Source organism: Periplaneta americana, chromosome 15, assembly GCF_040183065.1.
Source record: "Periplaneta americana isolate PAMFEO1 chromosome 15, P.americana_PAMFEO1_priV1, whole genome shotgun sequence".
NCBI classification, from domain to species: Eukaryota; Metazoa; Arthropoda; class Insecta; order Blattodea; family Blattidae; genus Periplaneta; species Periplaneta americana.
The window spans coordinates 66,570,751-66,592,044 of record NC_091131.1 but is presented as its reverse complement, the minus strand read 5'-3'; the positions used below and the strand labels follow the sequence as shown (position 1 = coordinate 66,592,044).

The 21,294-nt window shown below is 36.2% G+C and overlaps 4 protein-coding genes across 4 annotated transcripts in view; 3 read left to right on the top strand and 1 right to left on the bottom strand.

Moving 5' to 3' along the window:
• LOC138715719 (cilia- and flagella-associated protein 263) overlaps positions 1 to 2,700 on the bottom strand; it is a 14,518-nt gene extending 11,818 nt beyond the window's left edge. The window contains exons 1-2 of the mRNA XM_069848775.1: positions 2,609 to 2,700; positions 1,792 to 1,868 (exon numbers count right to left, since the gene is read on the bottom strand). Of these exons, the coding sequence (XP_069704876.1) occupies positions 1,792 to 1,864 (73 nt within the window). The 5' untranslated portion in view covers positions 1,865 to 1,868; positions 2,609 to 2,700. The remainder of the gene's footprint in view (positions 1 to 1,791; positions 1,869 to 2,608) is intronic.
• Positions 1 to 12,052, top strand: part of LOC138715066 (uncharacterized) — a 40,136-nt gene extending 28,084 nt beyond the window's left edge. Inside the window, exons 3-7 of the mRNA XM_069847547.1 lie at positions 6,740 to 7,068; positions 7,141 to 7,249; positions 7,317 to 7,471; positions 9,360 to 11,035; positions 11,958 to 12,052. Coding sequence (XP_069703648.1) covers positions 6,991 to 7,068; positions 7,141 to 7,249; positions 7,317 to 7,471; positions 9,360 to 10,151 — 1,134 coding nt within the window. The 5' untranslated portion in view covers positions 6,740 to 6,990 and the 3' untranslated portion in view covers positions 10,152 to 11,035; positions 11,958 to 12,052. The remainder of the gene's footprint in view (positions 1 to 6,739; positions 7,069 to 7,140; positions 7,250 to 7,316; positions 7,472 to 9,359; positions 11,036 to 11,957) is intronic.
• Positions 3,043 to 4,847, top strand: LOC138715069 (uncharacterized). The gene is made up of 2 exons (XM_069847551.1): positions 3,043 to 3,325; positions 4,577 to 4,847. Exons 1-2 carry the CDS (start codon positions 3,043 to 3,045, stop codon positions 4,819 to 4,821), a joined length of 528 nt encoding a protein of 175 aa, XP_069703652.1. The 3' UTR covers positions 4,822 to 4,847.
• LOC138715068 (uncharacterized) lies at positions 11,593 to 17,489 on the top strand. The gene is made up of 4 exons (XM_069847550.1): positions 11,593 to 12,140; positions 12,229 to 12,354; positions 14,100 to 14,353; positions 16,852 to 17,489. Exons 1-4 carry the CDS (start codon positions 12,120 to 12,122, stop codon positions 17,075 to 17,077), a joined length of 627 nt encoding a protein of 208 aa, XP_069703651.1. The 5' UTR covers positions 11,593 to 12,119; the 3' UTR covers positions 17,078 to 17,489.
• The last annotated feature ends 3,805 nt before the right edge of the window (positions 17,490 to 21,294 follow it).

The following is a 21,294-nucleotide window of genomic DNA, read 5'->3' as shown; positions in this document are numbered from 1 at the left end:
TTTGGAGGTGGGCTATCCATGTGTTTACACTCCACAGATTATCTTGTCTTCTCTGGTGTCTCAAACAGGAATACAAACTAGTCACCAGTCGTTGGAAGAAAATTTAATGGTTTTTATTGTGCAGATGCAACAATTCCTGGCACATTGTCACACGTTGTTTCTGCAGGTCAGTGAGCCTGTGGGGCACCCACTGAGCAATTTCAAATCGTCATGCACTATCGTGTGTAGAGTTCCTCTGGCATTACCTGTTTCATTTGTAGCTCATCAAAGGTAATGCGTCGATTTGTCAGTATCAAGTTGGACAACTGCTGTACTGTGGCTGATGTACGCCTCACTACTGGTCTACCACTGCTCATTGTTTTCACTACACTTTCATTTCCCATGTTGAAGGTGCTTTGCGCAGACACTTGCTCACCCTTATAGCCACTAGTTGCCTGTGAATTTGTGCTGCTGATTGTCTCTCTTTCCAGAGAAACTATGCAGTCCACTTTCGACCATGTGCATCACCCTCCATTGTACCATGTATATACTTATCCACAGTCGTCTGCACCGCACGTCACATTCTCACTCACTACTCCTCTCGTACTGGGACTTGGTGCTCCATCTTATTAAGTTAAACATAAGGATCCGTCTATGCTTATCTAATTAGGAACAATTAACAAAAAGTTATTTGTACACATTTTTAATTAATTTTGAACGTTTTCGACTCAGCTGAGTCATCTTCAGAAACTATGCCAACCCCCATTTTATGTTAGAATTTTGAGATCACATCACCATCTGAAACAAATATTGCCAGATGTTCCACTGTTTCTTACACTGGAAAAGCAGCACGAGTTCAAATCATTATTGAACGTACTAAATAGGCTATATTTCAATTAAATTTTCAACGTTTTCTTATAATCGACATAATTATTAGCCTTTTATCCTACACTCTGGGAAATTATATTCCCTGGACCCCTTTTGTAGAAAAATAGAAAAATGGCGGCTTGGCCAATGCTTACTACATAATTACCCATCTGAGTTGTCTTGCTTTGTAATTTTGGCAACTAGCAATGTTAGATACCTGATATAGGCTATATTATAAATTTAATTATTATTTAGTTTACTCCAATTCACAAACGATTCGATGTTGGGTCATTCCAATTATTTTTCTCAAAAATGTTTAATACCGTACTGGTATCTATATAATTATTTTATATAATTTGGTATAAAATTTATATAGTTTTACAAATTATACTCATCTTTCACAACACAACTGTATCCACAAAAAGTAGTACTTTTCCTGCATTAGCCTATGGCGAATAAAAACATACATCAGGACAATCATATCATGTACAAGACTTTGTCATCTAGCAATTTTACCCTCGGAAGGAGGAAATATTGGAGTTTGTTGAAAGTGATGAATAGATTCACTGCTGGAAAATCTCGAAGGCTCCAGTTCACTCTATGAGCCTTTATATAGGTACCGATATGTATGCTTTGCATGATTGTTTATCATAATTTTGCATGTTATTAAATTTAAGATTTCCGAGGATGTTTTTTAAGAGTGTTGACGACAAAATCATAGTCAGTGGATGAGTAGGACACTTTCTAAATGCCGAATAGGTTATTGATGTCTGGGCCCATCCAGAGCAATTAATCTGGCTAAGCCACTGCTTCTGAAGCAAATAGCTTTTGATACTCTCAGACATCCTTGGTCCTCATCTTACTTGGAACTTTGAAGATCAAATGTAATGACACCCATGAATCACCAAAATACTGAATAGTTAGAATGATGGAAGATAGTTTTACCTTCTGGGTTCTCATTCAGCAGCTCAGTTGCTAAGGTCGACATGCTACTGTCCCTCGAGAGGTAGAGAGACATGTTGCTGGAATCAGATTAATTAAATAAAAAAATCACTCAAGTGAAGTAAAAATTGCATTTAAAAGTAAATTTATTTCCGTATTTTCTCCCATGTTGCATATGAATAAAAGTGTCGGCAAGGAGCATGTAACTTACGGTATCTACTATCATCATGATTATTATCATCAATCATAATTTAAATTTTGGTTTAAGCCTTTGCTCTCTTCCAACTGCAGTGAACACTGATCTTGTCTCCTCTTTCTGGGTTCTTCTAAGGATCTTCTTTCATGAGGTTTTTAACAAATTTGTTAATCTTATATCATTTATTCCTAGTGCTTGCTGAGATCATCTTAGTTAAATCAGTACAACGAATATCAAATTGGAGATTTTGAGTAGTTCAGATTTTCCCTAAGGAGATTGCTGGTCTCCTGCAGGCGAGATGATTGATAGAGCTGCAATCTTAGAGTCTTCGATCATTGCTAATCTATGTACTAACACAAGCAGAGAGGAGTGGTGCTGTCACGTTACAATCTTTATAGATCCAATATATCTTGAAGTTTGTTAGAAACTTCAACCTATTATTCCAGAGAGGAGCCCACCATGTTTATATTCCGAAAGGGAAAAAATTATGTAACTTGCACACTTCATCAAAATGTTTTACTGCTAGCAAAAGACATTTTAGGAGTCATAGGTTAGATAAAAATGACAAATTCGATTTGTTTGATTTCAAAAAAGCATAGGCCTACATCTAATTTGAAAACTCACCCTTTTATAAGAACTTCTCAGTAGCTTATATATTTTTGAAAACGTATATAGATGTTCTTCCTAGCTAGGCCTATATGAAAGGTGAAAATTAAATAATATGACCTTAACAACACAATGTCTGAAATTCTGAAACAAATGCATGTATACTTGTTTCATCCACTGAATACAAAGCGAGACATGGAACGAATTTTAAATTCTCAATGTTTTCATTTTTCATTTTTGTGTAATATTTATATAAGTAATATGTTTCCTGCTCTTCAGTTTGAATTATCTACAGTGATTAAAAGGGGAGTTGCAATATCAATTTTTAAGACTGAAACACGAAAAATATGTACAAGCAGATATAGCCCTAACTGTGACTGTAAGTTAAGAACTACGCAACAATGAAATTCATCCAGAAGCATTCAGAAGTGTCATGTTAAAATTCTGTCAAAATGTCGGCGTCAGGAGAGAGAGTATTTGGCTCTTCTGGCTTTGTAGCCTCGATGAAAGACGAATGGTTGTCACAACAGGAAGAACATGAGAACGATCCAAATGAAAAGGACAAGAATAAATTCGAAAAGAAGAGTGAAACAAAAAATGAGGAGATACTAGAAGAAATAGTAAAGGTTATGAAAGATTTTGGGATGAAGGAAGATGAGACTGAAGAACAAAAGGAAGTGGGGTCAGAACTAAATGGAAGAAAAAAGTTGATGGAACTGGAGAACTTTGAGATTGGTAAGACTGCTATAGCCTCTCCTGATTGTCTGAATAACAGATTATTAACGGTGCCAATATTTACCAGTATAATGTTATTAGTGAGGCCAAGACGTAGATGGGAGGATAATATTAAAATGGATTTGAGGGAGGTGGGATATGATGATAGAGACTGGATTAATCTTGCTCAGGATAGGACCAATGGCGGGCTTATGTAAGGGCGGCAATGAACCTCCTGGATCCTTAAAAGCCAGTAAGTAAATAAGTAAGTAATGTTATTAGTACCAGTATGACACACTTTCAAGTTTTCCTAGCCTATTTTGTTTCCGAGAAAAGGTGATTGGTGTTTGTCTGTGTATTACATACTAACAAATTTCATAGAATACTGTTAGTATGGACTACACAGAAATGTGGAGGTCATTTTTACAATATTCCATTGTACAGTAGGAATATGTTGAAATTAACTACCGTATTTTATCAGTAGGGTATAGTTTATGCATTATTTCTGTGAACTGAAGAATTTCTAATTTGGGAAGAAAATGCATCAGCCAGATTGTAAATAGTAGTTTTAATGTCGGGTATTATCCACATTTACAATGAGCAACCTTACTTTTTTACGAGATAGGAGCATCAGAAAAATGGAAATGATTAATTCTATTTTGTGTTTGATCATCCAACATAGTCTCCTAGCTTTGCCTTATAATTACCGGTATAACATTTGTTTCGGCAGTAGTTACTCATCTTTTCATGGAATGTGTTAAATTCAATCTTATTTCTTCAGTTATCTAAGTTCCATATTTTTAGTTGTATGTGAATTGCTTTATTAAGTAGGTATGGTAATATTAAAATGGATTTGAGAGAGGTGGGATATGATGGTAGACACTGAATTAATCTTGCACAGGATAGGGACCAATGGCGGGCTTATGTGAGGGTGGCAATGAACCTCCAGGTTCCTTAAAAGCCATAAGTAAGCCAAGAAATTTGGTTGTTATTGTTTCTATTAGGGGCTCGTTGTTAATTATTGCGTTTGAAATTTGTGAACTATTATAATCTTACATAATTTTATACTCAATAATACTCTTTTCTTTGGGTAGGATACTCATGAATGTCTCGTTGAGTTCTTAAATACCGGTACTTGGTGATAAGTATACCTGTGTTCATTCAAAATTGGAAATTTTTAACAAAATAACTGCAACACATTACTCGATGTTGTTATATCTTCTTCATTTTGAAGGAAAGGAGGGTACAGTATAAATTCTGACTGTTTAACAGGGCCAGAGGTGCTGAACAATCTACTTTTTCGGGAGGAGCTAGAGATCATGCACTATGCAAATCCTGGACAAGCGATTGGTAGCTTCTCTGTAGGAATCGTATTAACAGATACGGAAGACCCCCTGAGCATGATCGTGCATGTATCGGGCAGAGCCCTATTGTACTCCTGCTTTGAATGTAGCACCTCTATCACCAGTTGCGTCACCAGCAACTTGTTTACTATAGACGAGAAGAGATACGAGTAAGTGCGGTATGATCACTTGAATTTAAAATCATTAGGCTATAAATCTTTTCATAATTTTGTATGGAAATCGATTGTAATTAACAGTTTACAATAAATTACAATACTTGTAACTCAAATTGTTCAAGTGTTTGTTTTACACACCAAATAACCATATTTAAATTTCAGCAAGTCCAAGTGGCATTTGTGGTGAGAAAAGATGGTACTGTACAAGATTTGCCACAACAACAAAGTTTATAATTTAACTCAATATTTATGCTTAATGTATATAAAATGTTAAAAAAAAAAATTATATGAAAAATTTAAGATCACTTCGGGTAAGTAAAGCACATTCATGAAATGTATTAGAATAAGCATTCTAAACTTAGTGCTCATGACCACTGTGGTGCTCTTTCAATGACATTTGGTACTTTCGTCATGCGAGTAAAAAAATGCTCGCGAACACAAACACTCCCGAGGTCTTTTTTAATTTAAACTTTGTTGTATGAGCCAGGGCAAATATTGTTGCTATTCATCCATTATAATATCTTAGAGACCTAACAGACCTTCTCGTATTTCATAGCATATAAACCTTTTCAATTGAGTGTGGACTTAATCAGAAAAATCAAGATTATTCAAGGGAATAATATGGCTGCTCATGTGGAACTTCAATTGATCTCCAATCCTCCTTAGCGCTGAAATATTTGAAGAACAGGCCATTCTTCACCATATGGTAATGCAGAATTCCTGCACGGAAATATCATATGTACTTCGGTACATCATAGTAATAATATGATAAGCATAAGTAATCACTTAGTGATTCAAAATGGCGTCATGTTCCGTCGGACCCAGCCACTTGGTCACTCATAATGAGTGCACCTCTGTACATAGTGTCGGATATTGTGTCACTGTCACAGATTCTGTGACACATTACCTGAAGGTAGGCCATCAAAGAGGAACAGAGAGGTAGAACTTAAAATGAGAAAGATTCAATCCAGTATCGGAATTTGAATCCGTGTGGCTTAGTGGATAAAGCGCCAGCACGTAGAGCTGAAAACCCGGGTTCGAATCCCAGTGCCGGAGAGAATTTTTCTCCATTCTACCCATTCTTCACCATAATGCAGAATTCCTGCACGAAAATATCATATGTACTTCGGTACATCATAGTAAGCTGAGATATTTGTTTTAAAAACAGAAATTCATAGCCCTTGGGCAGCAGAAGATACAAGAAGACTCCAAATACTGCGGAATGTTTCTGTCTATGTCTGGCTATGTTCGGGACAACCTTTGCAGGGGGGGGAGGGAGAAGAGAACTTTCTCACTTATGAAATACCTCTAGAACAAAGCAAGATCATGATTATTCACATCTACAGGACTGTTTACATGTAGCTACAAGCGATTTCTCCTTGGATATCACTGAAATTCTGAGTAACATTCAAGTTCAAGGATCTCATTACCCTGATGAATATTTTAAAAATGTATTTATGTTTATTTATTTTATTATATATTGATATAGGCCTATTAAACATATTAGATTCCACGTTGCTTGCTCATTTAGTACTACATGTGGGTGTTGCTCATGATCATGAGAACCCCTGTATTAAAAAGTATATTTCAAATTCTGTGACGGAAAGGAGTTAGCCTAACTGAAAAATCTATAATTTAAAGACAAAACGATTGTTCAGTAAGTCATCTAATTTGTATCATCATCATTCACCATGTAGCTTCCAAGGAGTTGGGCCACAGATTGGCCTGTTCCAGTCTCATATTAGAAGTCTCTTCATTCAGTGTATTAAATATTACGTACTGTATCGTGAACATTGTATTTAAATGAAAAACAACAAGTAAGAAAGCAAAGGAAGAAGAAAAATGACAAGAAAATTGAACATCTACAGATGAAAGCAGACGGAACATTTTATGCATTTCTTTATGTGTATGTGCAGGTACACTTACCTGGACGATTTCAGCAAGAAACAGCAGATGTACCTGGCCTGCGAAGGTGCAGATTACCACATTAGTACTCAGCTGCACCTGAAGGCACAGCCAGTCGAGAAAATCATTAGGAAAATCCCTATTCGCAATTGCAAGGTCAGTATCTCACACAAGACTGATGATCTGATAAGGAACCCTCCTTACAATATCACTGTTTCAGAAGCTGGTATCAGAGGGTGCCAACATTCTACTGTTGCGTTGGATGGCTATCACAGGCTTCGAGGGCCTTCTCGAAGCAGATGCCATTCTGTCGGATGGAACAGTGTGTCCCACTCGATATGTAAGTGCAAGCAACACTGAATTGAGTCCTTAGTGTCAATAGCAGAGCTAAGAGATGTAACATGAGTTGCAGATCTGCAAAAGAGGAAGCAGAGAGGATGAGCCGGTATTGGTGGTCACAAGAGAGGTGTACGAGTCACCCAACAGCAAGCAGATACTCAGCTCCACACTGTCCCGCGCAGGTGGGTTGCGTCCCTTTGGACCGTTCTTCCAAATGGCAGTTCTGTTAAGTATTCTGTGTCACTACAGGGTATCTGCTGCAGCACACATGGATGGAGGGTGAATATATAGTAAAGGTGTCTCCATACAAAAAGGTGCGTGAAGGCTGTGTGGAGAAGGCAGTGCCTCTGGAGTGTGTGTGGGAGGACGACATGGAGCTGGCATCCAAGTACCTGGACTGTGAGGCAAGTAGCCGATTCACTGTATGGCAATAGCGGCTAGTGACTGAAATCCCCAGTAACTAGTTCAAGTACCCTCCTCCTCATACATAATGTTTATTATTGATGATATTAATTATTTTTGTTATTTGGGTTATTTTACGACGCTTTACCAACTGTTGTGGTTATCTAGCATCTGAATGATGTGAAAGTGATAACGCTGGCAAAATGAGTCCAGCGTCCAGCACTGAAAGCTACCCAGGATTTGCTTTCATTGGGTTGAGGGAAAACCCCGGAAAAAACCTCAACCAGGTTACTTGTCCCAACCAGGATTTGAACTCTAGCCCACTCGTTTCACTGTAAGGCATGCTAATGTTAATTATTAGTGCTGTTAATTTTCCTATATTATTATTATTATTATTATTATTACCACTGTTATTATTATTATTATTATTATTATTATTATTATTATTATTACCACTGTTATTATTATTATTATTACCACTGTTATTATTATTATTATTATTATTATTATTATTATTATTATTATTATTATTATTATTATTATTATTATTATTATTATTATTATTAGCCATACCAGTGTGCTTTTCTGCACGTCTCGTTATAAATAAATATCATTGACTTAATCTGTTATATTTCCAAATGCAGCTTTTTTATTATCAATGAATAGTCCTAATTAGTTTACTATAAGTTATAAGTTGTTTGCTCCTGAACTATTTTCAAAGTCGTGTTTAGAAGTATGAATGTAACTGTTATTACCATGTGCAATACACTCTGGAGTTGTTTAATTAATCCTACTTTTATGCTTGGTATTATGTTAGACCTAACAGTGTCTGAAACATAATTTATTTGTAAGAAATGAGGATTATTCTCTCAGCTGAAAGAAGGCTTTGTCACCAAACAGCACCACTTGGAATAGGTGTTGCACTGTCTTATATTATTTAAAACATGTGTTGATAACAGATGTACTACTCATACTAAAAGTAAGTATTCCCCTGGAAATATTTTTCAGGTTGCTTAAGCCCTCAGTATACCCAATGTTTTTTTTTTTTCAACTTCTACAAGCACGACCTACAGAAAAGTTTATTTCGCTCCATATTACCACTTAACTGTTTGTTTCCCATACCAGGATGTGCTGAAAGCTTGCGTTTTAAGATTAATTTTCTGAAAAATTGTCAGTGATGGTGTAGATCTGTCTTTATTTAAAACTTTCCTTCTTTTAATTTTATTTATTCTCGAAATTAAAATATCACCATTATTGCTCGCATCTCTTTCGATTTTCATTTTCCGGAAACATATAAGAGTGGGCCACACTCACTAATGCACTATGAAGTACAATAGTACAACACCCTGCATATGTCATAAACTGAGACATAAGGGGAGAGAACAGTGTGGGCTCGTGTCTCCTAGACAGCAAAACTTTTTATGTTATTTATGTATTATTTAGGAAGATGAGTGCCACCACTGCTATTCTCACCCCATTCCACCCTTGAGGCGGACATTGACAAGAGGCCAGAGGATGGGAAAAGAGAAAAAGTTAATAGGTGGGTAAATACCAGCCAGGCCACGAGGTCAGAAGAAATGTGCCTCAGTTACAGCTTTTCAAGTACGTACAACCTCAAAGCCCACGCAAACATAGGAAATGCAGAAGCCAGACCTGGCCTAACATTTCAGGCTTCAGGAACAAATTTTACTGAAAGACAGGTCTATATACATCACAGAGTTTTAAAATAAGTCTACAACGCTATATGCTTCATTCAAATAACTAATATGTTATATAAAAACACAAATTTCGAGTTAAATTAAGCCAAGTCACTGGGACCTGGATTAACTTGCCACTGCTGTATGATAACCCACTCTTGTTTCTCAGTTACAAAGAATCGTGTGTGTGCAGACGCAGCATCGAGCCTCGCATCGTTCATACCTGGCAGACCATCCCGAAGTGCGTGCATTGCTCAAGGACTTCATGCAGGCGACGCTTCTACTCAAGCCGAGCAATGTACTGAGCTTTGCAACAGACTTCTTTGGACGGTTCACATTTGCACAGGAGTATGAACCGGGGCCTAGCACTCAGTTGACCACGAGCCTATTGGACGAGGTGTTGGGGCTGGTTGTGAGACTGGCAGGGCGGCGCGAGGTGGCCGCCATTTTGGAGACACTGCTGCAGAGGGTGCTGCGCCGTGAGTTGGATCGCAATCTGCTGGCATTATTGCGTGATCTGTGCTCCAGCACCACTCGCCTCGCCGACATTCTACACGCTGTTATAGTGGTGTTGGAGCGAGAGGGACAGGTGGCTTGCGTGCTGTCGTCGCTACTGATTGCTGCTGTACCCAGTGGTGGGGAGCGCGAGATGGCCGAGCTGCTGGCAGACATAGTGCCACATGATGTTGTAGAAATCGTTTTGAAAGACATCTTGAACTCTGCTACCACCACAACAGAATATGACATCGTAAAAGACAAAGTGACCACTGCCACGACAAGGCCAGATCATGACATAATAGTGGACATTTTACAGGACATCTTGACCACAGCCACGGCAGGTGCAGGACATGACGTAAAAGTAGACATCTTAAAGGAGATTTTGACTACCATTAACGAAGGAACACGAGCAGAAGACAATATCTTACAAGACCTTCCTGAAGATGAGATACTTCAACAAGACACTGCTGAAGACAAAACAAATTAACAAGACATTACAGACATTAATCTCAATTTAAAGAAGAATTTTATTGATACTGACGCACATTTAGGACTGTAACTTAACCACTTGAAAATTATTGCAATTGTGTAGGAAAAAGAAAATGCTTTAGATCTAATTTTTGTAGAACAATTGACTAAGAATATGTCTTGGTCTTAAATGTATACCAAAGATAGGTAATATTATTTCTGAGTAAAATGTACGTAATTTAAACTTGTTAGCCTACTGTTTATTATACTATACTTACATGAAATAAAACATAACTTACTTTAAAATCGAATGATTTGACATATCTACAGTACATGTTATATTGTGTTCTGTATTTAGTAATGGGACATAGTATATACAGTACCGGTATTCTGAAATATTCACGGCAAATGTTTCCAACAATACAATACACGTATATGAAAGTACCGTAATTTATATTTCATTTTGATGAAGCTTTTACTTTATTTCACTTTGTCATTTTCTTCCACTTTTTTTTTTGTTTTATATCATTAGCTACAACATTGGAAAATATAATACCTGTAGGTAATTTGTTAACAATGAAGATGTAAGCCCATATTAGGCACAGTCGCAGCTTGTAGCACAGTGTAAAGAATAAAACTTCACAACATTGTTAACAATGTGTTTCTACTACACATACCATGACTATTGGTACCTACCCTTTCACTCTGTTTCAATACACACAGGTTAACACACGCTACACACAAAAAAAAAAAAACAAACAAACAGTTTCTATGGTAACTTCTGTTACTATGGTAACAGGGGTAAGCATCAGGATGGCGAGTACCAAGACATGTTGGAATCTGCTGGAAACGTCCACGAGAGTGGGGCATCACTTCATTCATCCCGTGGAACAGATACACGAGGTAATATGTTGGTTGCCCTATAGATCAATGTCAAAGGTTAACTTACATGACATCAGTCAGTCAGTCAGTCAGTCATAAAGTTATTTGTTGACAGATTCATACTACTGCCATATTTAATTTTGTAGTGGATTGAATTTGTTATGTCTGACACTGAAAAGACGCATTTTAACCTGTGAAGATAACGAACTAAAATACATTTAAGTGCACATATTGTTACTGCAAACGAAAATGGGGAATGGTTTTCAATTGGAGTTAGTTTATATTGTAATGAAATGATTTAACATAAGTTTTCAAAATAACTGTTAAACAGAAATTCGGCGAAAGAATTTTTACACCCACGATGGTAAATTCTTGTCGAGAGAGTAAGTTTACATTTTACATAAAGTTTATTTTATTTTCTTAAATACTCACAAAGAACTTAGGGTCACTTGCAAGGACGGTGTCTCTCCCTCTTGAAGTTTTGGAGTTGCAACATAATACAGCAGCTCCTGTCATTGGTTTTAAGACGATGTAAGGAATGAGATAAACAATTGTATCCTGTATGAATTCTGAATTTTTAAATTGATCCTTATCACTGTAAAATATGAAAGACTCTATCAACAATATCGAACTATATTAATCTGTAATTTGTTCCTGTTAGCTTTTTATTTCTTCCAAATATCTTTTATGGAGTATGGAGAGCCAAATCAATTGCCATTTAGCGAATGAAGTGCCTGGATATGCTTATAATAAATGAAGAGGAATAATCTTGTCATTGTAGTGCAGCACCTTTTCGATACGGTAGTTAATAAACAGTTGTAACAGCTTCAGTGAACAAGCTCCTCACTCATTCTCTCCTTTGAAACATTGTGTTTGTAAAGTACCGGTACAGTAATGTAAATATGAAGTGAAAATCATTAGTTAAATGATTTTTTTATTGTAGCATGTGGAGCAGACTTTATCCCCTGTGCTTCAACAGCGAAACCCTGGACCCAGTCATGCGACATATTTTACTACAAAAGCCGAGGTGCATGACCATAAGAGTGATACTCACAAAGACACAGATACAGCAGTGCTACTTACCCACTGTGCCAGGCAGAACTTCATGAGGAATGTGAACGAAAAAGTAACCTTAAAACAATTGTTATTATCATATCTTTTTATTTCGGTACTAATATTGTTCATTTTAAATAACAATATCTGTCTTACCGCAGTTATGCATGAATGACTGGTCACCGATGAAGCTGGGCAGCACAGAATATGCAACCCAATACATGCGGAAAGAAGTCATGCATCCAGTGGAGCACGTCACCACCCCTGGACTGCTCTCTGAATGCAAGGTGAGGTTTAAGATGTCCATACTGTCCCTTTCTTTTCTTGTCTGAAGTTCAAGATTCCCCCATCCTCCCTTTCTGTTCCATATCGGAAGTTGAAGATGCCAACATTATGTCTTTCTGTTTTATGTTGAAAGTTAAGATACAAATATCATCTTTTCTGTTTCATGTTGGGAGTTGGCGATACCCTTATTGTACCTTTCTATTTCAGGTATGAGGTTCAAGATGCTCCTGTTATTCCTTTTTGTTTCGTATCGAACATATAAGATGCTCCTATTGTCCCTTTGTTTCATGTTGGAGGTTTAAGATGTTATTGGCCAGGAACGAATTTTTCTCAAATTAATAGGTATCTATATGTTGACTACTAATATAGGTAGTCTTGATTATTCAATGAGGATAGCGAGACCTCATATATGAATATATGTATATTTAATATGCCTTATTGTTATTTTTTATTTCATATTGGAAGTCTAAGATGTTCCTTTCGTCCCATTATTTTTTTTAGTTGGTTGTTTAACATGATGTATCATCTACTAGGTTATTTAGTGTCGATGGAATTGGTGATAGCGAAGTAGTATTTGGCAAGATAAAGCCGATGATTCGTCATGTATTACCTGAAATTCCCTTATGATTGAAGAAAACTTCGGAAAAGAACCTCACCAGGTAATCAGCCTAAACAGGAATTGAACCTACGCCCGAGTACAGTCCCTGATTAATAGAGTAACGTGCCTCTGCCGACTGAGCTATGCACGTAGCCTTGCTCCTTTCTGTTTCATATTAGGAGTTTAAGATGTCCTATTGTCCCTTTCAGTTTCATATTGGAAAGAGGTCGTATTGTCTCTTTCAGTTTCATGTTGGAAGTTTGAGATACCGGTATTCCTATTGTTCCTTTCTTTTTCATGTTGGAAGATTAAAATAAACCTTATTTTTGCCCATCAATTTCAAACTGTCCTCTCTATCCTTTTTTATGTTTCATGTCAGATGTTCAAGATTTCCTTTATTGTTCTTTTCCATTTTTTGTCTGAAGTTCAAGATGCCTTTACTATCTCTTTTTATTTCATGTCTAAAGTTTAAAATGCCCTTATAGTTCCTTTATCATTCATTCTAGAAGTTCAAGATGTCCCTATTGTTCTATTTTTATGTTTGAGTTTTAAGATGTTCTTATTGTATCTGTATATCTCGTATCTAAGGTTCAGCATGAATCTAGTTCCCATTCCTGTGTCATGTCTGACATTAAGAATACTAGTTCCCCTTTCTGTCTCACACTGGTATCAGACGTTAAAAATGCTACTGTCCCTTTCTGTGTCGTGTTTGAGGTTTAAGTTCCTCCTAGTATATGTTTATGCCCCATGTCTAAAGATAAAATTTCTCTTGATGTCCTTCTCTTTATCATTCTTCAAGACGTTCCTGTTGTCTTTCCTGCCTCATGTATAAGGTTCATTCTGCTCCTAGTGGCCTTCTCTGTTCCACGTTGCTCATGTCTGAAAGTCAAAATGTTCGCGTATCCCTTTCTACCCAGTGTCTGAGGTTATATTTTGGTCTGATGTATCTTTTTTTTCATGATATTCCTAATTGTCCTATGAGGGTAGGGGGGGCAATGAACCTGCAGGTTCCTTAAAAGCCATAAGTGTAAGTAAGTAATTCTTATGAGGGATTTCTAGGGTCCTTTTTTGTCTGATGTCTGAGATACGTTGTGCTCATTATTGTCTCTCATGTCAAAGTTATATGGCGTCTTCGTTTCATGGGTGCAGAGCAGAGGCTTGGGTCGTGATGAGCAACCTGCAGTACCTCCCAGCGCCAATAGCTTTGCCAAGCATCTAGACCCATACATTAGCACCACACACCTAGTGCACTCCACTGTCCATCGTGGCCACACGAGTGATGATAGGACAGATGTGACTCCAATACTGCCAATGCGCAAAGAGCCCATTTTCGATACATCAGTGTTCAAAACGAAGGCTACCAACCGAACTGTGCCCAAGTTCATGTGCCGCATTCCACACAAGTAAGTGAGAATCCATTTCATTTAGAATATTTTCAAATTCCACTTTTTTTTTTCAAGAAAAAATTGAAATATAGAATTATTATTATTATTATGATTATTATTATGATTATGATGATTATTATTATTATTATTATTATTATTATTATTATTATTATTATTATTATTATTATGAAGATCATTATCATTATCATCATACTCCTGATTGAGGTTCTGACTGATATGTAATCTACATCTCACTAGACAATATATGTGTCAGAGGAAGAACAATTGTTGCATATATCTTAAGTGTGATTAGTGAAATATATTACTAGTAAGCGATGTAACCAATGGAGGAGGAAAGGAACTGGTCTTCCTATCCCATTATCTCCTGACTTAGTTACCTCATGAATGATACCTTATTGGTTTCACTTGTGAGGTTCCGACATGTCTTCAGGCTGTTGACTGAACATATCTTTTTCCTCATCATAAATATCATTATCTGTATTTCCAAGAAATGTGTTTTATTCTTATTGTTAAAAACCTTAACTATAGTGATATTGCACCTCGGCAAGAATAACGTCGCAATTAAAAAAGTCACGACTTTGAGTTAATTCCCTATTCAAAACAACAATTTTCTTCTCTACAAGTCTGGAATAGTGACACAACTGTAGTTACAAAACTGGCCACTAAGCAGTAGAAGTGTCGTCGTAGTAGACAACCAATTTAATTCCTGTCAACCCCGGACAGTGCTACTTTGGTACAGTGAGGTTACATGCTGTTTTACTGGAATACTGATACTTTTCGAGGTGTGACAGTCTTCATGACTGAAGGGAATGAAATCATACGTTTCTACTTGTCTCATTTGTAGTTATGTCATTATTCTTGTTTTGCAGGTATAGGTATATGTATCGGTATGTTAGTATTTTTTTAGTTGTGTCACTATTGTCCTGATTACTCAAGATCAAAATTTGGTTTATTCATGAACCGGAAGGAAATAGGGGTGTCATTGAAGAAAAAAGAACGAGGAGCTTGAAGTAGTGCTTTATTCTGACAATTGCTGTGGGCAACAAAAAAATAAATTTATATTTGGAATGTATATCTCTTTGCTGTACAAAAACGTAATATTAAATTCATAACCCATAAGTTTTTGATCAAGAGTCATATCCAAAATGAGGGGGACAACAGCCATTCAGTCATAGAAAAGGCTGTTAAAAAGCACTAAATTCAGGCCCAATCTATACCCTGCCTGAGTATGTTAGAATAATAAGCTCAGGAAAGAAAAGAACTCCTTTTAAAATAACAGAGTTATCCCACAGTGATTTTGTTGACTGGAAAAATGTTACGCAATAACTGGGATCCAATTTCACTAAAGTTGTACAATTTGTACGCAAGACAAAGAGAAGACTGCAGATAAAAAAGGAACGTCACTATTAAAATTGGTGATATAAAAGTACTGAAGGTTTTTAAGAGTGAACCAAGAGTAATTTTTGTATCAACTTCATACGAGCAAGTGAAGTTCATGAAAATTAAAGCGGACGATGTAAAATTAAAGCATGGAGAAAAGAAGAAAACACCAATTAAAGTGGAAAAGATTATTATCTGTCTTACAGCCCAAAAAGTAAAGTTCCTCTCACCAAAAGGAAGAAGTCAGATATCCTTGATCTTATCAAAGGCAACTATATTCCTAAGTTTTATGGACCTTTCTATGATTCGATTTTGAATTAATTTACCTGTCAGTCTACCAGCTTTCGTTTAGTAAATTTGTATAAAATCATGGACTTTTTGTAACAATGTTTGATGTTGTAAAAACACTTTTGTACTTTTGCTTTCAATAAACAATTCAATAAAATGTGTTCATTAATAAACTTGCAATCATTTATCATGCATTATACCAAATCATTACAATTATCGATATAAAGGCACAACTAAAAAATGTTCATGTTCTATTCGGCAAAAGTGACACAACTCAAGCCTTGGAAAAATATAAAGGTATTTAAAATGTATGTAAAAAATAAGTAACTCCTAACTAATAAAGGTACATATTGCACTAACTGTCTTTTCTAAAATATTTGCACTGATTTCACAAAAAATGTGAAGTTTATTTTCGTTATACTGTAAAGTTAGGTTTTTGAGTTGTGACAGTGTTCTTTCTGGGGTGTGATATGTTGTTGATCCAATGCCTAGGCATTTGACAATGAAACCATTCACCGTATTACATATAGTAGTAATACACTGGAAACAAACTTAATTATACATTTGTTTTTCTTTATTTTGTACTTCATAACACCTTGTGTTACAATAATTGAAGTGTAGGACCACACTTCTACCGAAATTTTACAATCAGAATTTGAACAAATCTGCTTAGACCTACTCTTGTTTTAAAATTTCATAACAATTCATAATTGATGTTTAAAATTGTATTATACTTATATATTTCTATCGTAATTTAGAAATAAATCTTTCATCTCTTATCTTTGTATACCAGTACTAATTTGTTTTGTTCTCTGTTTTGTGTTGAGGGGTAAGTGCAGTGAAACGCAGGACAAATATGTACATCCGTACCACCATACGACATGGCACTATGACACCAAGTTCCCTGCAACTGTGCCTGCTGCATCGCTGTGGGAGACGCTTTCTGCTCCCAACATGTACTGCACCGAGTATTGTCACATTGGCACAGGCTGGCCTGTGCGAACAGCTGTACACATTGGTGTCCAGCCCATATTTGTGCACTCCATAAAATGAATAATTTTGTGAACAAATGCAAAGAATTAATGAAGTATAACATACAAGAAACAATAAAAAAATTAATTTTGTCTTTTGTTAGGAATGATGGAGAGATTTCAGCAGTTTTTCCGATATTGGAACTGAAAAGCAAAAGAACCATTGAAAAACTTCCCGATTATCTTTCATTTAAACAACAAGAGCAGCAGCAACAGCAACAATAACAATAATAATAATAATAATAATAATAATAATAATAATAATAATAATAATAATACTTTATATTCTTACAAATTAAGATAAAAACCTTTACTGATTAACTTTACAACTTCTTTACTGTGTTAATTGTTGTTGTTGTTTTCTAATGCCAGGCGTTTGACAATAAAGTCATTTGACCTCTTGCACTCCAATATTTTTCAAAGATAGTATCATGGCTAGCCACTGAAGCTTTTTTGAGGTGTTCCGAATCCATTTCTTGGTTTGAGTTGCACAATGGGCAGTTAGGGGACTGATATATTCCAATTCTATGCAGGTGTTTGGCCAAACAATCATGGCCTGTTGCCAATCTAAATGCAGCTACAGACGATTTTCGTGGTAAATCGGGAATTAACTGTGGATTTTGATGCAGAGAGTACCATTTATTCCCTTGGGATTGTGTTATCAAATTTTGTTTGTTGAAGTCTAAGTATGTAGATTTAATAAATCTCTTCACAGAGTAATACGTAGATTTAGTAACAGGTCTGTAAGTAGCAGTGCTGCCCTTTTTGCTAAAGCATCCGCATTCTCGTTTCCCAGGATTCCACAATGGGATGGTATCCATTGGAATACAATTCTTTTATTGAGTGATAATAATTGAGAGAGCATTTTAGTTATTTCTGCTGTTTGAGATGAAGGTGTGTGTGAATGAAGGAGCCACCAAAACGTTAAAATATGGTGTTCACTTAAATCGGCTACAACTTGCCATTTAACGTGAAAGATATAAATTATATATTCCGAACCAATATTATCACTTATATAAAACTTAAACGGCTTCAGTGACAGGGGCGTATTTTGCAGACTACCGGGGCTACTGGCGGTAGCCCAAGGAAATTACAAAAGAAAAAGTTTATAACATAACATAATGTAATAATTTTGTATTATTAGTTTTACCATAGTAATTAAAATTAAAGTAATTGTTAGATTTATATGCGCTCTCTGCTCTCGAAAAGAAACAAGTTGTCAAGGAGGCATTGCTGGAGAAACCGCTTGCTACGTGAGGTAGCCTGTGACCATTTCGCTCACGCTGTCCTTCGCACAACTGCCCGTCCCCCTCCCCTTCTGTTTCCATCGTGCAGTGTAGGCGGGTGAGTTGCCGCTCTCGTGATCGGTTTCTTCGCAGGCACGAAGCAGCAATACGCTTAGTACACTAGCAATTGAATGTGATTATGTTCTTGCAGTGCATTATTTTAAATCTGTGATTTATTCGAGTGTCTAAGAGTTATATTAATTGTGAATTATTAAGTTTTTAATTTCCCAATTAAGTGATATTGTGAAAAATATGGCAGAACAAGTTTCTGGAGAGGTTTGTGTTGAAAATGACTGTGTAATAGAAGGTTTATTAAAAGTGCCTTTTAACCGTCGTACATAACAACGAGAAAGTTGAAATTGTGAAAATGTAAAGACCAACTCCTGAGTTAAATTTGTCCATGGACGTAAAAGAAAAACAGCGTGAGTACACACGCCATTTCACTTCAACATCATATGGTAAGTGGAATTGGTTGTGTGGTACTTCTAAACTGTCTAAACTATTTTGCTGGCCATGTGTGTTATTTAGCCGCGAAACTAATGTGTGGTCAAAAGAGGGGTTTTCTAATATGAACTCCCTTCGAACGGCAGTCCTAGAATTCGACAAATCAAAAGCTCATATTTGTAGTAGCATGAACTTTGCAAACTTTGGGAAGACAAGAATTGATTTACAGCTAGATAAGCAAAAAGCTCTACACATCAACCAACACAATGCTCTTGTGAAAAAAAAAATCGGGAGATTTTACTGCATCTTATTAACGCAGTCTGCTTTCTAGGAAAACAAGAATTGGCTTTTCGGGGTCATAACGAGAGTGTGGAATCAGACAATATAGGAAATTATATTGAATATTTAAGTTCCTTAAGTGAATTTGACCATTTACTGGCCAATCATCTTGAGAGTTCAACAGTATTTCGTGGTACTTCTCTCGCAATTCAGAATGACTTAATATTTGCTATAAGTGGGGTTATGATAAAGAACATAAAACCTTTTGTGGCCATTGTTGTTGATGAAACAAGTTACTGCTCTAATCAGAGTCAATTGTCCACTGTTTTAAGATACGTCGACAGTACTGCCAATGTTCAAGAACGGTTTATAGGATTCACAAATGTCAGTTCGGGCAAAACTACTGCTGCTTTGTTTCAGCATGTGGAAGGTGTTATAGCAGAATACAATGTCGGCAATAAGTTAATTGCACAGACATACGATGGTGCTTCAGTTATGGCGGGAAATATTAATGGCTTAAAAACAAAAGTTCAAGAAAAGTATCTTCAAGCACTATTTGTCCATTGTTACAGCCATGTTCTCAATTTAGTTTTGCAACAAACTACTTCATCCATTCCAGAATGCCGCATTTTTTTCAAAACACTGTCGGGTTTAGCTGCATTTTTCTCATCATATCCTAAAAGATCAGAAAACTCAAGGAATTTATGAACAAGAAACTCCCAAAAGTAGCACCAACTAGATTGAATTTTACATCTCGGCTTGTAAATACAGTAAAGGAATACAGAGAAAAACGGACTGCTTTCTTTAAAAATATCATTTGTAATGACTCTGAAGAAAACTGGGATGATGCTGTAAATGTGCAGGCTCAAGGATATTTGAATTTTTTCACACAGTTTCAGAATATATTTCTTCTTGAAGTCTATGCTAGAGTGTTCGCACATACAGATGTGCTCTACAATATTCTTCAGACAAAAAGTCTAGACATAGCATACTACTTGCAAGAGGTATCAAAGTTAAAAAAAAAATACTATATCCGAGTTCAGACGTAGTGGGTTTCCATCCATATGGAGTAATATGGAAAATGAAAATTCTTCAGCCAATACAATGGAACCACCATTAAAGCGAAGAAAAGGAGATGATGAATTGAAATACAGGCAGCTGTACTACAGCATACTAGATCGTATGCACATGGAAATTACTGACAGATTTTCTGATTATGGAAAGCTTCAGTTCACACATCTTCTAGATTCTCAAAAATTTTCTGCTTATAGAGAAAACTTCCCGAATGAGGCACTAAACAAATTATTTCAGTCCTATAACAGTCACTTTGATCAAGTACGTTTGAAAAATTAATTAAGTGTAATATATTCAGCAGAAGTCTTTGATTTTTCGAACAAACCTATCCATGAAATATTATCTGCCATATATGAAAACCAGCTGAACCAAGTTATTCCTGAAGTCCTTAAATTGGCAACATTAATTGTGACAATACCAGCTACGTCAGCATCGGTAGAAAGAACATTTTCTGCGTTGAAGAGAATAAAATCCTACTGTAGATCAACTCATACACAAGAACGTTTATCCGGCTTGGCACTGATATCCATTGAAAAGTCATTTCTACAGAAACTTTGCAAGTGGCCCAACTGTAATTTCAAGGACGAAGTCATCAACGTATTTTCGTCCCGATCAAGACATCTGCAATTCACATAAATATGTAAGGAATTTTATTATAGGGATTTTAAAATATATTTTGTGTAATAATAGGGTCAGTGGTAGCCCAAACCCTTTAACCAGTATACGCCACTGTTCAGTGAGCAGGACATCTACGACTTCCAATTGACCGTATTCCAAAGAAAACATTGAGAGCAAATTTTTTTGGAACCCCTAGAGCTGGTAGGCCAAAAGGAAATGGGAAGATGAAATAAAGGAAGATGCTGACAGCCTGCTTCCTATTAGAAACTGGAAACTGGCCATGCAAAATAGAACAGCATGGAGGCAAAAACTTTGGGAGGCCATGCTCAAGAATGAGCAGTAGCACCATTGGATTGGATTGGACGAATTTAGTTGCTAATGTATGAATGTGTGGAAATAAATTTATACATATAATTAAATTAATAGTGATTTTATTTACCATTTACTGTAATGGACGATGAAGTATTTTCATCACAGATCTGGTTAACTGGATCTCCCCTTTCGTTGAATTTTTGCAATATATGGCAGAAACATGTTT

Bases quoted from the DNA above. Each gene is read 5' to 3' on its own strand.
- LOC138715069 (XM_069847551.1), top strand. From the start codon at position 3,043: ATGTCGGCGTCAGGAGAGAGAGTATTTGGCTCTTCTGGCTTTGTAGCC. The intron at 3,326-4,576 runs GTAAGACTGCTA...ACTGTTTAACAG, and splicing joins ACTGGAGAACTTTGAGATTG to GGCCAGAGGTGCTGAACAAT.
- LOC138715068 (XM_069847550.1), top strand. From the start codon at position 12,120: ATGAGGAATGTGAACGAAAAA. The intron at 12,141-12,228 runs GTAACCTTAAAA...GTCTTACCGCAG, and splicing joins TGAGGAATGTGAACGAAAAA to TTATGCATGAATGACTGGTC. The intron at 14,354-16,851 runs GTAAGTGAGAAT...TTTTGTGTTGAG, and splicing joins ATGTGCCGCATTCCACACAA to GGGTAAGTGCAGTGAAACGC.